At 32.8% G+C, this 20,294-nt stretch overlaps 1 protein-coding gene across 2 annotated transcripts in view; it reads left to right on the top strand.

The window, feature by feature from the left end:
• Nucleotides 1-20,294, top strand: part of CNBD1 (cyclic nucleotide binding domain containing 1) — a 445,210-nt gene that overhangs the window by 196,031 nt on the left and 228,885 nt on the right. For both annotated transcript variants that reach the window (XM_087864416.1, XM_087864415.1), the window contains one exon: nucleotides 15,281-15,426. In XM_087864416.1, coding sequence (XP_087720542.1) covers nucleotides 15,281-15,426 — 146 coding nt within the window. The remainder of the gene's footprint in view (nucleotides 1-15,280; nucleotides 15,427-20,294) is intronic.

Genomic DNA, 20,294 nt, shown 5'->3' with positions numbered 1-20,294 from the left:
AGAAGTCCTCAAAAAGTCTCACTGAGAAGCTGACATTTGAGCAGAAAATGAGGGAGCATACAGTGCAGGTATCTTGAGAGAGAACTTTTGAAGCACAGTAAATAAGAAATGCAAAAACCCTAAGGTGGGAGTTTGCTTGGTGTTTTCAAAGGGTAGCAAAGAGACCAATGTGACCAAGTGGAAATGAATAAATGGAAGAGTTTTAGAAGATGGACAGTTTGGTCCGTTGTAAAAACTTGGGCTTTTACTTGGAGCCCGAGAAAATCCAGGGACAAAACCTGACTTACATTTTTATTTGTTTTTTTTTTTTTAAGATTAATTCATTTATTTTAGAGGGGAGGGGCAGAGGGAGAGAATCCTTAAGCAGACTCCCCGCTGAGCGGAGAGCCCAACGTGAGACTTGATCTCACAACACATGAGATCATGATTTGAGCCAAAACCAAGAGTCTGACACTTAACCGACTGAGCCACCAAAGTTCCCCTGACTTACATTTTTGAAGGATCCCTTTGGCTGCAGTATTAAGCAAGGGTGTAGATAGAGAGAACATTTAATAGATTATTACATTAATACAGGTGAAAATGAGGATTGGATCAGTCTGGTAACAGTAGAAGGATAAGAAGGGTTGTACTCTCTTGACCCTTCAAAATATACCCAGGACACAAAAGAATTTCACAAAACCTAAGGGCAGAGATTAGCTTTGACGGCAGTAGATAACTGGAAGTAAGATCTTGAACATTTCTAGAGAAACTAATTGAATCTCTGAATAGTTTCTATAAAGCAAAAAGATTTAAAGATTTCAATAAAATAGTTGAGTTAAATATGTAGGAAACAATTAAGAAATAATTTTTATCACATTTGAGGTTAGTTGAAGGAATAAGACATTAATAAGGCTGGATATAATTTGCTTTGGAAGCTGCATTTTAAACATTATATATTCGTATGGAGACTATTAAAATATAACTATAGTTTTGAAGAAAATGTATTATTTTGAAAATATTTTTAAAAAATTGACTAAATTTAGTTTTTTTCTTTTAAAGAAGGGATTAAATGTAGCTTTACTCTGAATATGAAGAAAAGGAAAACATGATTAAATACCCCTCAAGAAAGCATTTAATAATGTGAAGGATTTATTTTTGTGTGTGTGTGATGAGTTAGTAAGACATCTAAGCAGAGTATTCTATAAAAGAATTAAAAAAAAAGAAGTGAAAACCTACATCTCAAAGTCACTTGCCTGCAAGTAGAAGTCAAGGCATACATGAGACTGCCTTGGTAATGTAGAAAACACAACAAAATACAACAAAACAAAAACACAAGTTATCATATTTCCTGAATATATAACACAAAACCCCAAATTATTCACTGCATTTTAAAAATTTATCTTAATTTTTTATTTTTTAAATTTTATTTTCTTTTAATTCAATTAATTAACATATAGTGTATCGTTAGTTTCAGAGGTAGAATTCAGTGATTCATCAGTTGCATTTAACACAGTGCTCATTACATCATGTGCCCTCCTTAATGCCCATCACCCAATTACCCCATCCCCCCACCTCCCTCCCTTCCAGCAATCCTCAATTTATATTCTCTCTTCTTGGGTCACAGTAAGTAGTTTTTTTTTTTTTCTTTTAAGAAATCTATCCATTTCATCCAGTTATTGAGTTTATTAACATGAAATTGTTTATGATATTCACTTGTTACTCCTTTAATGCCCAAATAATCTATAGAGGTGTCATATTTGTCATTCTTGATGTTGGTTATTTGTATCTTCACTATTTTATTCTTGCTCAATATGGTTAGAGGTTTATCAGATTTACTAATTTCAAAGAACCAGCTTTTGATTTCATTATTTCATTGATTTTCTCCTCCGCTTGGATTCTACTATGATCTTTAGTATTCCTTTTCTACTGCTTGTTTTGGATTTAAGTTGTTTTCTTTTTCTAGTTTTTTGTGGTGGAAGCTGATGTCATTTGTTCTAGCCATTTCTTCTTTCTAATATCGGCATTTAGTAGTATGTCCCCTTGCAATTACTGTTTTGGCTATATCCCACAAATTTTAATACATTGAATTTTTATTTTCTTTTAGTTCAAAGTACTTTCCAGTTCTCCTTTCAGTTTCTTTTTTGATCTGTGGATTATTTAGAAATATGTTATTTAGTTTGCAAATATATTTGAGAATTTTTCAGAAAGCTTTCTGTTATTGATTTCTAATTTAATTCTATTGTGCTCTGAGGATATATATTTCATGATATTATTCCTTATAAATATACTGTTTCATGATACATAATATCATCTGGCCTTGGTAAATGTTTCACATACAATTGAAAATAATGTATATTCTACTCTCACTGGGGGGTAGGGTTCTATAAATATCAATTAGGCCAAGTTGTTCAAGATTTCTATAGCCTTTTTGCTATATTTTTTATCAATTTTTGAAAGAAGGATATTGAAATCTTGACTATAACTGTATAGTTGTCTATTTATCCTTGAAGCTCTAATAGTATTTACTTTGCGTGCCTGGTAATATTTGATTGGATACCAGTCTTTGTGATTATTTTACCTCATTGGATGCTGAATATTTTTATATTATTATAAATAATTTTGAGCTTTGTTCCAGGATTAGTTAAGTTTATTGGAAACAGTAATTCTTTCAAGTTTCGACTTTAGGTTTTGTTAGGCAGGATCAGTATAGCATTTAGTCTGGGGTTATTTTTCCTTAATACTAAAGGCAAACCTTCATTAGCACTTTATCCTATATCCTGTGAATTACAAGGTTTCCACTCTGCCTTTTAGAAAAAGGAACTGTTCCCAGACGTGGTTGAACTCCACATATTGTTCCCTCTGACATTTTCAGGTGGTTCAATTTCTAGCCTATGATAATTTATTCACATAGGAGAAATGATAATACTAAAGACTCAACAGGTACTCTGCAAATTTGGGGGGCTCTCTTTGTTTCCACATTTTTCTCCTCTACAATAATTTTCTCTGTGTACTTTGGCCACCTTAACCTCTCCTGACTCTTGGATATGACTTTTCAATTCTGGGAGACTGGGTTGCCTCCCCTCATGCAGCAGCATAGAAATTTCTTTCTTCTATACACTAGGGAAATCATGCATCTTACCTTTGTATCTTGTTTCCAGTGATCATGGTTTTTCTCTGCCTGATATTCAATGTTTATAAAACCATTATTTTATATATGTTATCTCATTCTTAATTGTTTCAGGTAAGAGAGTAAATCAAGTCCCTGTTAATCTATCTTTCCCAGAAGCAGGTGCCTAGAAGCATTTATTCTAGTTAATTTTTTTTTTCCTGTAGTGATTTGGATCAGTTATCTACTTGATGTGATCACTTGGCATACCTCACTTTCTAAATCTAAAACTAAATTCTTGTTCATTCTACTAAACTTGCTTCTTCTGAAGCCTTTTCCATCTCATTAAATTCCACCACCACACTTACAATTTCATAAGTCCGGAACCTGATGGTTTTCCAAGATTTTTTTCTCTCTTTCTCTTCAAATACCCAATCTAATTAAGAAGTAAAAATACTTCCTTACCAGCTCCATTCCATGCCCTCATCCTAGCCATCCATCGCTCTTGCCATATCCACTTCAAGCCCTTCCAAAGTTAAAAAAGAAACAAACAAACAAAAAACAAAAAAATCACCCAACAACAACAAAAGAGATTCATCTTAAAAAGTGTATAAAACTGCTGGGGAAAAAAAAATACAAATGTGTTCTTTGAATCTCATATTATTCAGTGGACCACAATATAATGTTCCTATTTTAAATTTATTATAAATTTGATTATTATTTTAAATATATTCTTCAATGCTTACTCTTGTTTTAAATGTATTTAAATAAATTCCTATTTTAAATGTAATATATAGTATACCTTAGCTAACATGCTTGATGTGTCTTAGCACTAAATTTAGCTCAAACATTTTTATGCATCCCAGAAGGAAATAGAAGTGCAATAATTACCATTAGTTTAAAAAAATCAATTTAAGTGTCAGACTTTTCCTGCTGAGGAGCAAATATTGAAGTACATCATTGACAACATTATCCAACATTTTAGTTTTTATTCAATGCCTAATGGATTTTCTCTATATTGTCATTTTCTTATCAATCTACAAAAAGCAACATTTTTATATTTAAAAATTGAAATATTTATATAGCCATATTCCAATATATATCTACAGATATATATCTATATATCACAGACATGTTCTATATATATTACAGCTATATATAGATTTAGGTTAGTATAATATAGATTTCAATATCTATTTCAATGTCTACCTACAGATACATATCTCTATCTTCAGATATATAGAAATATGATGTTCAAAATATCTGTAGATAGATATTGAAATCCAAATATGTAAATATTTTAATTACATATATGTTTGCAACTCCATCCATCCATCCATCCATCCATCCATCCATCCATCCATCCATCTGATACATATGACTATTTGTGGCTTTGCTAAACATATATTTCCCCTTAAATTATGAAAAAGTTGGAACTAGCCTAATAAAATTTAAGTTTGTAGATTTTCATGGTCCTAACACTAGATAAGAATAGAATATATCTTGAAAGGTATGCTAAAGAGGGGAATAACAGGGTATTTCTTATATTTCATTTTTCCTGGTTAGCATTTTGAAGTAACTGAAATATAGTCAGAAATTCAAGACACTAAACATAACAGATTATTTTGGAGTGGAAATTTTCAAACTGGCATTACCAGTCAGCTATCCTGACAAAGGAAGTCTCTCCAGTCATGATATCGATAATATTAGTGATAGCAGTGTTATTCTGGTGGAAGGACGATTTGCCTGCCTGACAATTAATTGTACTGTATTTTGCTTGATGCATTAAGTTCACTTAACATATTCCAAACTAATTTTAAAAACTTAACCTACAAACCGAGGGCTTTGGCGGGGGGGGGAGGGGAATGGGATAGGCTGGTGATGGGTATTAAGGAGGGCACGTATTGCATGGTGCACTGGGTGTTATATGCAAGTAATGAATCATGGAACTCTAGGGATGTACTGTATGGTGACTAACATAATATAATAAAAATATTATTTTAAAAAATAAAAATAAAAAAAATAAAAACTTAACCAACTGGATGGATTTTTTCATATATAATTTGCTGTAACCTGACTTCAGTGCATTAGTTTTACAATACTCTAATCCATTCTCTATAGCCATAGTGAACTTTCAAAAATGCAAACCTTTTCAGTATTCCTCTTACTAAAGCCCTTGGGTATCTTTACCTTTCTTTATGACAGAGTCTAAAATTCTTCACAGGGTTTACATGCCCTCTAGAATTTCCGCTTGCCTATCATGTTAGACTCACTTTATGTCCAATTTCCTCATTGCCCTCTCTGCTCCAAGAAAGCTCCTCTGGGCTTTCTTCCCTAAGTGTTTCTTGAATACTTGATTCTGGACCTTTGGACAAGCAATTACCTGTGCATGCAACACCGCTATCTTCCCTTTCCCCATTGCCCAACTTATCCTTTAGGTGTCAGTTTACACTCTATCATTTCTGGAAATATTTTCTGAGCACCTTAGACTAGGTATGTCTCAGTATTTCCATGGGACACAGTGCTGTACACTTTCACAGACATAAGTTGTGTTTAATGTCTGACTTTCTTTTTGAATTTAAGGTTGTGGGAGGCAAGGAACATATTTGTCTTTATTGTATGCAAAATAATACGGTAATTATTTATTTAGAATAATACCTGAAATTAACCATTGCACAAAACTATTTGCCGGATAAACAAATGAATGAATGAATGATCAAATAGTAGAGGCTCTTTTTTAGCTGACCTCAAAAATCCAAAGTGTGGGTAGAAGCTATTGTTTGCCTTCTGAATCTGATACTTAGTTATTACATTCCTTAGAGCACAGAAAAGAGAGATAGGGTAATTATATTAAGAATAATTAAGATTCCCAACAAAATTGCCAGTCAATTTCTTTTACAGAAAAATCCATCTCATCAATTTTGTGTCTTGAAAGCAGCCATTTCAAATGTCTAAGCTTAAAAAAAATGTAGAAAACCTTAAACAAAAGTTCTAAATATCTGTGTGTTTTAGTACTCCATGGATATTTTGTTAACTGCTGCTGAGTGTGTTCTGGGAATGAGATTACAGGCGACTTTTGAAGTACATTGATCCTTGAACAATGTAGGGATTAGGAGCACCAACACCCCCCTACCCCCACCACCATGTAGTTGAAAATCCATATATAGCTTTTGACTCCACAAAAATTTAAACTACTAATAGCCTACTGTTTACCAGAAACATTACTGATAACATTAGCAGCCTATTAACATATATTTTGTATGTTATATGTATTATATACTGTGTTCTTGCAATAAGTAAGCTAGAGAAATGAAATGTTACTAAGAAAAATCATAAAGAAGAGAAAATTCATTTACAGAGCTGTACTCTAAAAAATCTGCATGTAAGTGGACCACACAGATTGTGTGGTCAACTGTGTTGTTCAAGGGTCAACTGTATTTTGAGACCTTACTTAATGCCCTTTTTTGTGTGGCTGTTGCTAACCACTCAGGTCTTGTAGGCTGAATTTGTCAGAGTGCTCTTTGATGAAGTTTTTTTCCTGAGGATTCTCAAAATTCTCAAGCTTGGTGTTGGAATCATGAATACATAGAAACTTAAGCTGTTCGGGGTGCCTGGGTGGTGCAGTCGTTAAGCGTCTGCCTTCAGCTCAGGGCGTGAAACTGGTGCTCTGGGATCGAGCCCCGCATCAGGCTCCTCCACTAGGAGCCTGCTTCTTCCTCTCCCACTCCCCGTGCTTGTGTTCCCTCTCTCACTGGCTGTCTCTCTCTGTCAAATAAATAAATAAAATCTTTTTTAAAAAAAAAGAAACTTAAGCTGTTTAAAACTTGTTTTATGATGCCCCCACTCTTTTTACAAAAATTCCAGTTAGCAGCCTAATTTATTATTTTCTTCAGTCCTGTCCTTGTGAAGTGAAGGGAAATCTGCAATTCTATTCTGGTGGTACGACATGTCTTTTAAGGAGAAGAAATCACCCTCCCCAAACAATGAGGAGTAAGAGGCATTTTTTAAAAATAATCTATTTTCTAATCATAAAAGTGTTTTTTTTAAGCTTGAAAGGAAGAGTTAAAGTCGCTGTTGCTGATCTTTCAATTTTCAACTGTGTATTGGAATAGCAAAGAGAACCCAGATCATGCTGTGATTCTGATGTCTGCACTCCATATGAATGACCAAACTCATTTTCTGGAAAAACTGATAATAATCAACATTTGTCATATGAATTTGGATGATCAAAAAAAATCAGTTGTTATTCTGTTCATTCATCCTTGACTGATTAGGCAATTCAAATGAGAAGTCAGACAGAAAGTGATGTGCATATTAATGATTAATGATTCACGAAAAATTTTAAGTGCACACGAGATTCCAGAAAAATAATTTTGTAGTAAATTACTTGAAAACATACAGGGAAAATGGATAAATATATGACATGGGAGGGTTGCTTTTTTAAACTGTTTTAAATCATTTTATAAGTGCCATAAATGCTGCTTTGAAAACTATTGAGGAGGCCCAAAGGTATGCATATGTGTATCCTTTAATTAAAGTGATCTTTTTAGCTAGATTTTTCTATCCCACTAATCTCTGGCTCACAAAACACTTGATAAAACGTTGTGTACCTTCTAAAGCCCAGAGATTTTAGTTGTGCGATTTCCGAAAATGTTTATGTATGGTATGTATAGGGATACACATAAGGGCATCAAATTTAAGCAAGTTTTTGGAATCTTTAAGGAACTCATGTGACTGGGCATACAGGGCATGTGTTCTGGGGGCAGATGTATCCAAATGTAACAGACTTGCAGGTATTCTGCTCTTGGCTGTTGATTAACCATGCCATTTCTACCATTTTTCCCCTAATTTAAACTTGAGGCAATTCCTCCGCAGCCTCTGATTTAGACTCATGATTTTACTTTGCTCTGTGTTCCTTACTTCATATTCCGTCCTTTTATTTTAACCTACCTTTTACTCCAGATTCAAAGCCTTCTGTTAATTAACCTTAACTACTGATCCTGTTTTCTTCTTCTTGTTTTTTTTTTTTTTTTTTTTTTTTTTTTTGCTTAACTCAGAGGTAGATTTACCTTGAAAGTAATGAAGCTTAAACTTTAGGTCTGTCATTTGATTTGCATGGGTCCCGTCCAAGACCCAGGGAGAAGCCCTAGAAATGAATTCACATGCTCATAGTTCTGTAAAATTTGCAAAAGTGAGCTATTTTGACTGTGATCACTTTTTTCCCCCTTTGCCTGCCAATTTCCTTTACTTACATTTCACTTTTGTGGCACCTGAAATTGGAGTGGCTTTAGGCATTTTGGAGATTCAGTTTGTGGAAAATTGTATTAGAGATACATTTCAGTTTGGTCTAGTGAGATATAATTTTTGGTTCTTAGTCACTGCTACATATGCAAGTTACTGCTTGTTATGCTTGTGTATGAATGGGTATCAGGAATAGCCCTACCACACAGAGTGGACTCAACAGTGTTTTGACATAAAGAAACAGAACCAGAGCTCTTATCACCATATACAACCATTCTATGGCAAGCTGGTACCAAACACGGGTGGGCTGTGGACTGGCACTTACTTTAGAATGTATAGAGAGAGTTAAATCTGCGGAAGAGTTTTCCAAATCTTATAGCTCATAGGTGAAAGATATGTGGATATGGATTTTCCCAAATTTGACAGGAATCCTGAAAATTTATGTTCTGCTAATAATAATGTTATGAAGCTAAAAAATATTTCAAAATTATTAAGAATAATTAAAAAATTCTACCAACCAAGTTCAAGAGAAGACTCTCTTCTGTCAATAAAAAAATAATATAAAATTACTGTCATGCAAAGAAGTGGAAATATATAAGAAATTCAGGACAAATTCTATAAAAATAAATATTATAGATGTACTTAGGCAACTAATTAATAAAAGTACTGCAACATTTTTTTTTCTGGATTTTGTGGTGATTCAAAACCATCCAGATTTTAAAAATTATAATTCGTGGTGCTTTCGTCTCTTTCTAAATAACTGCAATTAACTCTTGAACACACAAGTTTAAACTCTGCAGGTCGACTTATACACACTTTTTTTTTTATAAATACAGTATAGCACTGTAAATATATTTTCTCTTTGTTATGATTTTCATAATGTTTTATTCTCTTTGTTTATCCTAAGAATACAGCATGTAATACATAAAACATGCAAAATACGTGTTAATCAACTGTATATGTTTAATCAGTAAAGTTTCTCATCAACAGTAGACTATTTTGTACATAAGTTTTGGGGGAGTTAAAAGTTATATGTGGGTTTTTGACTGTGTGGGGGGTCAGTGCCCCTAACCTTTGTGTTGTTCAAGGGTCAACTGTATTCTCATTTGTACTCATTTTTTAATTTGTAAATTTGTGTTCTTTTTTATTTATGTGTAAGACAACAAAACCTGGAACAGCCCCTGCCTTAACTCAATTAGCCTAATAACTGAAGATAAATGAAAATCACTAGAAGATTTGACTTGGTGTAGTGGCTAAGTGGCTAAGTAGATGGCGACCTGGACTCCAGAGTGAGACTGCCTGGGATAAAATCCTGGCCCTGCTATTTATCATCCGTGTGACCTTGGTCAAATTACTTGACATATATAAGAGTCTCTCATTTTAAAAGGAAGAAATTGGATTAGAAAATGTAATTCCTTATAATTGTACGATAATATACATAAAATAAAATATAGTGGGAAATCAGCTAATTAATAGAATATCCATGTTGAAAGGAAGCTTGATTTCCCATAATTTTCCATCAGCCTTGTGGATTCCTCACTGCTCCTTCAGGTGTACATGCTGGTCCATGTGGAAACTATACCTCATGTGAGAACTGACCTGTTCTCCTATTCCTTAAACTACTATAGTTATACTTTTTCTTTTCTTTTTTTAGTTATGCTTTTATTGACTTTATTTATGTATACTCTAAGTAAGATTTAGTTTGAACAAACTGCTCTGTGACTGTTTATGTATGTGTTTTTGAATATGACTGCTCTTGTACAATCCTTGTATAAAGAATCACATGATAGTATTAGTGAAAATATTAAAAATTGAAACAAGTGGTAATCTAGTCTCTATTTGACCTGACTCTTATACACAGAAATGATAAAATGTTATTTAAAAGAAAACAAAATAAAACTGACCACAGCAGATTCTGCCTTCTAGACCAGAAATTAAGTATTCAGTGAAAATAGGAAAACAGCAAGAAACTACTGGGAGAAACATAAGCTTTCCCAAATTCTCAGGGATATTAGAGGATTATCAAATTTTCAACAGCACATGAGACTGAGCCTCCTGTTGATTTCTGTTTAGTTGGTTATTTTTAACCATTATTAAAAGAAAGTGTGAACCCAAACAGCAGGAGAATTTTGACAGGGAACTAACACTTGAATTCTGTGTGTGTGTGTGTATATATATATACACACACACACATATGTGTATATATCCCCAAGGATCTGTTTTATTGTTTTTAATATTTTTAATTGTATCTTTTAATTAGAAAAAAATTGACCTCTTTATAGCCTCTATCCATAATTGCCAAACAGAATAATCTTAACCCTTCTTTCCTTTGACAGCTCTTCAAATTAATGAATCAACTCTATCTCCAAATATCTTTACTTTCAATTAAAAATGATTGTTTTATAACAGGACCTAGAGATATTTTCTTTGATGTTTATAAGTCCTTGAGTAGTAAAAAAAAATAATTAAGATCTCTGACGTTTACTTTCATTTTAGAGACCTTCATGGGCGTTCTGGCAACCCTTCCTGAATGAAATCTTGCAATCAAAATTACTCCTGGTTTTTTGGTTTGTTTTTCTTTTCTATTTGACCTCACAAGAACAGGAAGCTGTCTTTTTCTTTTCTTTTCTTTTCTTTTCTTTTCTTTTCTTTTCTTTTCTTTTCTTTTCTTTTCTTTTCTTTCCTATTCTTTTTTTTTTTTTTTAAGAGGGAGAGAGAATGTGTTGTGACCTGGCCAGCCAGGATAGGGCAGGGGGTGGGGGCAGAGGGAGAGGAAGAGAGAGAATCTTAAGCAGGCCCATGCCCAGGGTGGAACCTGATACTGGGCTCCATCTCATGACCCTGAGATCATGACCTGAGCTGAAATCAAGAGACTTGACTGAGCCACCCAGGCGCCCTAAATAGGAAGCTGTCTTAACAAAATTTCTAATACCTAGATAGTCAGATAGTTCTTCAGATTAAACAGCTTAGGTATTTTAATAGTTCTTCAGATTAAACAGCTTAGGTATTTTAAATTAAGTGTAAATAAATAAATAATTAATAGACTATGCAGTTGCCAAGCTATATGCAACAATTTAGAATGATAGTTTAATGGCTGAAGTAACATATACTTGATAATTATTATTTCACGTATGGCCTAGTGTACAGTTATCTCGTTTTAAAGGAAGAGGAAACCAGGTGATGTTAATAACTGATGAGATAACTTCACACTTTAAAATCAGTGATGTAAAGGAAACAATCTTAAAGAAGATAGTGATTTCTGAATCATTAAGTTCGGGTTCATAAAACAGAATATCTGCAGTGAATATTTTAATTATGATATTTTTCAATTATAAAATCAGATCATTAAGATTCAGTTATAATCTTGCCCCTAGAGAATTTCTGATATATTTGCAATCATGCAATGTATGCCTTAATAACATGTCACCAATACTGCAGGTTTCTCTTTCTACATAGGAATCTGCATTATTTCCCTGATTCTGTAATAACCTAAATGATATCTTCTTGAAAACATGCAAATACTTTAACTTTCTCTATTTTCAACTTTTAATATATTACCTAAAGCTATCATGTGTACCTTTGCACATATAATATTTGGCTCTGTTTTAAATGAGAAAATTGTGTACTTTTTTTTCCCATTATAGAACTCATTAACTTATTTTGAGTGTCTGGAATCATTCTATTTAAATTTTTGTGTGTGTGTGTTTCTGCATCTGTGTGTTTGTGTGTGGTGTGTTAGCAGCATGATTTGTTCATCACTCAGCAATTTTTAGTATTTCAGTTTCTTTTTTATTATTATTAGCTATGTGTCCTTGAGGAAATTAACCTCTTTGATCCTCAGTTTAAATATTATTTCTTACAGCATATTCCCCTTGTTTTATCCCCTTATTTGTACTTGACTGCTCTGATTTACTCTTAGCTTATTGGCAAACATCCTACCCAAGTTTAATGGCTGTGTTTATGTATTCTGAATATAAGTTGATTATATTTCTTCGGCAAAATTTTCAGCACATGCAGACCAACTGTTCCTCTAGCTAATGCCAGAAAGACACAGTAATCCTTGAATATACTTGCACCACCTCTTGGGAAAAATAATTGTGACTGGAGTAACTCTGGAAGACTAAATATTTTTACTAAACAGTCCTTAAGTCCTTGAAGAAAAATCATATAAATCAGCCAGTATAGGAAGCTAAACTACATGTATCCTCAACATTTAAGTTAAATGGAACCTGTATAAGAAGACATATAATATCGTTATGAGGAAAATGCAAATATTTTTAATTTTAACTCTAATCTAGTAGATGGAAGACTGTTAGACTACAGTTGTAGAAAAATGCAGAAGCTCCGTTTCATTTGCACATCTGAGTAAATGTGAGTGAACTAGTATTAGGGATATAAAGTCCTTAAGAGAGCCCTAACCAGTGTCCCATTGCCTCAGAAATATTCACCGAAGCAGGCAAAATCTCTCATACCACAAGAAATGTGAAGAATTAGCCAAGAGTGAAAAAGTCAACAGGTTTATAAGAGCTTAACAAAAATCTAGATGATGTATACCTATGACTGGAAACATTTAGGAATTCAGTGGATGCCAGCATGGATACCAATGGTTATACATGATAGTTTCACTTCATCAGATGCCAGGGTGCATAGATACTGGTCATCAGAAGCCAGCTACGTAACTTGTCATGACTCTATAAGCTCTTAGGTTTGACATAATCACCAGGAAAAGAGGTAAAAAGGAAAATCCTGAAATTATTTTGTTTCCAACTAATATGTTTCTAAATACTTAGAATATACTAACATTTTGCTTTTTGCAGGGTTAAGTACCTTTATTTAATTGGGAAAATGTAATAGACCTGGATTTAGAGCTAGAAATAGACATATAGAGGTGGCTAAATGAAAATTCAAGAGAATAACATTTTCTTTCACACCATTGTATGTGGTCTGATAACTCATAATGAAAATAATGACACTATTAATTAAGAAAAACAACTCCTTTCTACTTATAATAGCTTGGGCACTATAGTTTTCCTAACATCTTTCAATGTATGATTTTTTTTTCTTTCTATTAATCTAATTTCTTTCCTAAGAGCTTTTGTATATCGAGTAGGTATGATGTATGTAAAAAATATTCCTGACAAGTGGCAAAGGTAGAAATTGAGAGAGAGGTGAGGGAAGGCCATGTTTAAAGAGAGGGAGTGAAGGCCAAGCTTTCAGACATAATGTCTTGATTTATCATCTTGAGGATGATAAACACAGGAGTGTATGTTGGAATCAAATGAAACGTTTCATGGGAATTTCGGAACTGTAGACTGTGTTGATCATTTGTTAGGGTTTCTGATCTGTCTCCAATATCTTTTGCATACCAGTAACCAAATCCAAGTTCTGTTCTAGACATTGTTTTTAAGTCCTTGTTTACTTCTTCTCCCTGTGCCTGCCTCTCTCTTAATGTAGGATACCTTAAGTTATTCTGTAACAATAGGCTTGGCTGAGAAGGCAAAGCTTCTAATTAGACCTTTGGCACAGGGTTAAGTGCCTTTATTTAATTGGGAAAATGTAATAGACCTTTGATAGTCAAATTTGTTTCAATTTTTGTTGTTGCATGGAATCAAGAAGCACTTGGCTTTTACATTTATGCCCCACATTTCTAGATCTTCTCTAGTGCTTTTTGTTTATGCTTGAAAACCGTCCAATTGTAGGCACCTGATAATACATTGCATCAAAGAAGTAACATTGAGCAAACAAAACATAGTAACTTTCTGGCCCTTTCCAACTACTTTTTGTGAAACAGTGGGTTTCCTAGGTACTTGGCATGCCTTCCAAATTATTTCGGGCAACTAATATATCAAATGTTTTGCCCTTTTTTTTTTTTGTCTGTGATATTATTGTTATTATTATTATTATTATTATTATTATTATTATTTATTTTTTTACCACCTCCTGTTTCATTGCTAAATCAATGATACATATTTTAGGTTTTGGTTGTAGTATCATGCTATTTAATAACACTCGTCTTTATTACTGCATCTGAAGTACACACTTTTAAATGATGTTAACTAGGAAGCCAGTTTTCTCAAGACTATTTAAGACTATCTGCTACATTAGTATTTTTCTAACTTCTTTTTTGCTAGAACCCACAACAAAAAGCACAATATATATTGTCACCTAGTAAACATGCCCACACAATCACATGCACACCAGGGGGCTCAACTGGACATTACATCTAAACTGGGACTATTTCTGCCAAACCTGCATTTGTGAGTATCCCAATTCCCTTTCTGCTGCTAAACTGATTTTTCACAATAGATTATTAAAAGTTGCTTTAAAAATACTGAGCATTTAACAATGGTATGATAGATTAGTCTCTTGAGAACGTAGGATCAACATGAATTTTGTATCTTTATTATGGTATTATATTTATTAAACAATGAATTTAATGATTAAAGCAAATAAATATCATCCATCATATGATGACTGTGTTTTATTTAAAATTGCATGTGCATTTTTTCAGTTAAAATATTTATCAAATGTTAAGTTGTAGCTTCATTTGATCTAACTTTAATAGTACTTGGAAAGGATCAAAAGTATACACTGGATAAAAAAAATCAATCTTTTTACTATATGAAAGAGGTCTTTATTATTATAATGACTAATAATAAAAGATACATTCTTACAATTGAAGCACCGAGTTTTCTATAAAAAGAAGGTAAAGGCACTATGTGATTTCCTGAAGTTTAAAGTTTTATGAATGTGCATCTTAGTGCTGGAAGGAGAATAAATTCTAAAGTTGATTACCAAGACAAAAACAGAGTATCATCATAGGTATCCTTAAGCAAACCTTAAATAAAAAAGAAATGCAAATTTGAAAGCTCAAAAATCAAGAATTTTTGGTTTGTTTCTTTGTAATTAAGCTGCATTCTCTTAATTTGCAATCTTTTTGATGTTGTTTTTAAGGCCCATTTATAGGACATTGCATGAACACAAAACTGTGTGGAAAATGCTGAAAACAATTCCAGATTTGACCTGTCAGCTACCTGAGGAGCATCTGAAAACACTTAGTAAGAGTGTCATTTCCGAAACCTGGGTAAAAGGCAGCACAGGTAACAGACTAATCTGGAGGGAATTTGGCAACATAAAATCTATGCCACTACTTTGAGTTCTCTATAGTATTGATATTTTCACTTGATATGTTAAAAATGTGCTGTTTGGGTGTATTTTGTTTGTAGTTATAAATATTGAAATGAATAACATTCCACTTTTAGTGCAGATGTTTTAAAGATATACACCAGTGTTTTCTCTACCTTGAGCATGCATCAGAATCACCCAGAGGACTCAAACTGCTGTGTTCAGTTCTAAAGTTTCTGGTGTGGTAGTTGTGGGATGGGGCTTAATTGCATTTCCAATAATTTTCCAGGTGATACTGCTAGTCTGGGGACCATACTTTGAAAACCACTCATTGATATACACATTTAATGACAGTCTAGCATTGGATTTCATAGTTATGACAGCAAATTATCATAGCAGTCATTTGATTTATCCAGATACTGACCCAGGTATTGGCACAAAACCTCTCCAGACAGATTTTGGTTTCCCAATTTTAAATTTCTAGTCCCTTTACCAAGGATACATTGGATACATTAATAGAAGTATTTTATATTGTAATTTTTGAGGGGTATAAAAATATACACACACACAGAGTCACACACACACCTAGCCCAACAGAATTCAACACCATTTTTGCATTTGTCAAATACCTATTAGAAAAGCAGAATTAAGTTAATTTAATATATTCTTTATGTCAGGGGATAGTCCTTATTTATTCATCATAGACACAAATAAAAGTAGATATTATTATTATTATTCACAATTAAGAACCCTAAGGCATAAAATATCATGTAGAATATTCCTGATTAGAATTGAATTTCAAACACACTTCAACTAATTCTCTGTCCATTATGCCACTGTTTTTATAAAGTGGTTCATCAGGATCATGACTTAAAAATCTAACTGTAATTTCAGAGAACATGTGTCTCTTGAAATATGTCATCTGTCTGTTGACATATTTCAAGACTTTTCCCCCAGTGGTCATCTCTTATAATTAGTTTCATTTAATATGACATCAAGCAGTGAAAATTAAATCATAGGAGTTTTGCAAAGGATAAAATGATTTTGAAAGGCAAGAAAGAACATTCAACTTGCTTTGCATTAACTTGAGGATAATAATTTAAAAATTAATTTGTTTTTATCATAAATCCCTGAAATTATATTTATTATGGTAAAAATGTGGAAACAACTTAGATGACCTTTAATAGAAGATAGATTACAATGTGATACATCTCTTCTGTGGAGTAAAAGACAGACTACCTTATGATACCTGTATTCAATGAAATTCTAGGCTGTTGTTAAGAAGAATGAGGTAGATCTCTCTGTATATTGACATGGAAACTTATTAAAGACAGTAGATAAAAATAGAGCAATTGTGGAGTTATATAAATAATATGGTTATATTTTCACATATTTATGAAAACCTGAAGTAGATCCAGAAAAGCAGACCAAAATATGTATATTAAAAACTGTTACTTTGGTGGAGGGGAGAAGAATTGAGGGATAGTGAAGAATTAACTCTTTCTTCTACATATATTTGTGTTGTTTTCACAATAAAGGTATATTCATGGATTAGTGTTTTGTAACTACATATTTGTTTTTTTCAAAAAGGTTTTAAAATTACAATTGGAAGCAAAAACTGTATTCTGATGGTACCTTATAACTTGGGTGATTGACTATTAAAATGTGAACTTTCATTCCTTGACAAATATATATCAACTTTAATTTGATCTTTCATATTAAATAAGGCTTTTCAATTCATATTTCAATAGAGCATATTTTCAAACACTTTATAAAAAATGTAGAAGTCTCTGTCTTTACATATACCTGTGTGAAAATCCTTCTCTTGAGTTTTTAAGACGTCTGATTCAGACAGTCCAGATCTGTTTCACTATCAAAGCAGTCAGCTCATTAAATATCTGACCTTTGTAAATCTCTTCATTCATCCAACTTAAAAAACAGGTGCAACCAAGTGTCTTTCTCTCTTTCTTTACTCACGTGTGCCTTTCACCCCCTCTGCTCTTATTTAAAGTATTCCCCCTAGTAGCCCCTCATCACCAGGCTGCTGACTCCAATCTGTGGCTGAGGCTTTGGTTTCCCTCCTGCACTTCCACATAGCTGTTTGTATCTTCTGGCAGGTTCTTTGGAGTTTTGTTATTTAAGGCAGCTTCCTAAAATCCCCATTACTCACTAGGCCTCTCACTCAGCTTTCTTAAACAATAGAATATTAACAGGATAACAATATTATGATTTTAAGTACTGGCTAACACATATACATATCTCAGTGAAAATGGTACTACAACATAATTACTATAAGATTACTTATATACCATATTATTTATTTTCTATGTTAATATTACTTTGTCTAAATATTACCTATATTGCTGTAATAAAAATACTGTATAAGCTATATATTGTGTATAATAATCACTCTCTGTATGCTAATAGATATATTGCCAAAGATGTATGTTACTTAATTCAAGTGATTTCAAGAGTTTTCCATTGGATCTCTTACATTATGGCCTGAGCAGCAGGCATTTTTATGATTGGCAACCTAAAGCTCATGAAAGCTAGGAGAATTAACTTACTTCAGAATTCAGTTTAGTGGCTAACATGGAATTAGATCCCAGATCAAAATTTTATTACTGTCTACCCTTATATTAACATTGATAGATTTCCATGAAATAATTACTATAAGGGATTTTTTCTCTTATATCTTTATCATCTTTACTGTTTTCTTTTTGAAGTCCATTAAGTCTTATGGAATTATTTCTCTTTTATTTCTTTCACTTTACTCCCACCTTTTATGAGGTTATATCTTAAAAACACTATAGTTCTTCATTTAAATAAACTTGTATTTATTTTTAATGCTGAAAAATATTTTTATGTCACTAAATTTTAACATTTCTTTAGCCTGTATAGACTTTCTTTTCTGTGGTGGTTTAAATTTCATATAACATATAAAAACACAGTAGCCATATCTCATAAATTTAGTGGGCATCTTTTCCATAAGTAAATTAACCATAATTCAAATAATATGCTCTTGTAATAGAAATAGGCAAATATTTAGGCCTATCATAAAGATTAAGGTTCTCTTAAAGGCAAACATGCCCTGAAGAACATGCATTGATCCTAAAGTATGGATATACTTTCACTGCAACTAAGGTGGTATTCCCTGTGATTCATGCAGATTTGTCCTTGAAATCTGGCCAGAAACCTTTTTCAGTCTTTATCTGCATTATGAGGACCCAGTTCCATTTCTGTCTTTCCCTAGCCAAGAGATGATTGTGAGGCTTTGAGAAAATTAATGCAAACAAAAGCAAAAACTCTTCAATCACTTAACCATACTAGAAATCCTTGCCATGATATTTATTTCTCTAATGTTGCCATGGAATCTTACTTTCTCAATAGTGAAACTTATAACCAGAGATGATGTTAGAATTATTCAACACCTGATCAGAATGTGTGCCACCCAAGCACAACAAATTCTTGCTCTGAGCATTTGATACAGGAGTATTAGTAAGTAATACCGGTATAGAAGCTCCATTTGCATAACTTTCTCCACTTCTGTTATTGGAATATTTTCAATTAATAAAAAAACAACTGGGGTGCCTGGGTGGCTCAGTGGGTTATGCTGGCCAACTCATGGTTTCAGCCTAGTTCATGATCTCAGGGTCATGAGATTGAGCCCCACATTGGGCTCTGTGCTCAATGCAGAGTCTGCTTAAGACTCTTTTCCTCTTTCTCTGCCCCTCCCCTCGCTCATGTGTGTGTTTTCTCTCTAACATAAATAAATAAATCTTTAAAAAAACAAAAACAGAAACAAAACAACTTCTTTTCAGGTTTCTTTATATAATTGCATTCCTTAGTATCTAGAAATTTATATATTTTTTAAAAATCTACCTGATTTTAATGAGAAAATAATCAGAATATAACTAATATTTTTTAGCCTCTCTAGACTAATTCTTGGATTGCCATATCTCAGAAGAGTAGACAGCTTTGTCAAATTATGAGGAGTTATTTTTAAATAAAGCTTTTTATGAACTTTTGTTATATGTGCAAAAAAGGCAATGTTGTATTGTGCTAAATGCTTAGGAAGGAAAATTACATAGAACTGGTTTCTGTTTCCTGAAGTAATATAAACATAAATTAATTTAATTAACAACCATTTATTGAGTGTTTGCATGTGACTATCTCTGGAACATATTTTCTAGTGTGAGAAAACAGGAAATAAACAAATAGCAAATTAAAACATAATTTCAGGAGATATGTTCTATGAAAAAGTAAAGCACAGGAATAAGGAAGGGCTAGAAATTTTTAAATGATGATAATAATAATTATGTATTTTGTTTTTTCATTGTTTTATTTTTTTAAGTTTTTGTGTTAATTCCAATTAGTTAAAATACAGTGTTATATTAGAAAATTCCATAATTGTAATTCAACAATCCCAAACATCACCAAGTGCTCATCACAACAAGCGCATTCCTTAATCCCCATCACCATTGAACCTATCCTCCCACCTACCTGCCCTTTGGTAACCATCAGTTTGTTCTCTATAGTTAAAAGTCTGTTTCTTGGTTTGCCTCTCTCTCTTTCTTTTCCTTTGCTTGTTTGTTTTGTTTCTTAAATTCTGCGAGTGAGATCATATGATATTTGTCTTTCTCTGACTGACTTATTTTGGTTAGCATTGTACTCTCTAGCTCTATCCATGTTGTTCCAAATGGCAAGATTTCATTCTTTTTTTTATGGCTGAATAATTTTCCATTGTGTGTGTGTATGTGTGTGTGTGTGTGTGTATACATATATTACACTATATCTTCCTTATCCATTCATCATTGGACAGTTAGGTTGCTTCCATAGTTTG

The sequence above is a fragment of the Ursus americanus genome, chromosome 9 (genome assembly GCF_024610735.1).
Source record: "Ursus americanus isolate L20-20 chromosome 9, mUrsAme1.1.p, whole genome shotgun sequence".
In the NCBI taxonomy this organism is placed as follows: Eukaryota; Metazoa; Chordata; class Mammalia; order Carnivora; family Ursidae; genus Ursus; species Ursus americanus.
Note: the sequence above shows the minus strand (reverse complement) of the source record. Positions and strands in the feature narration are given on the sequence as shown.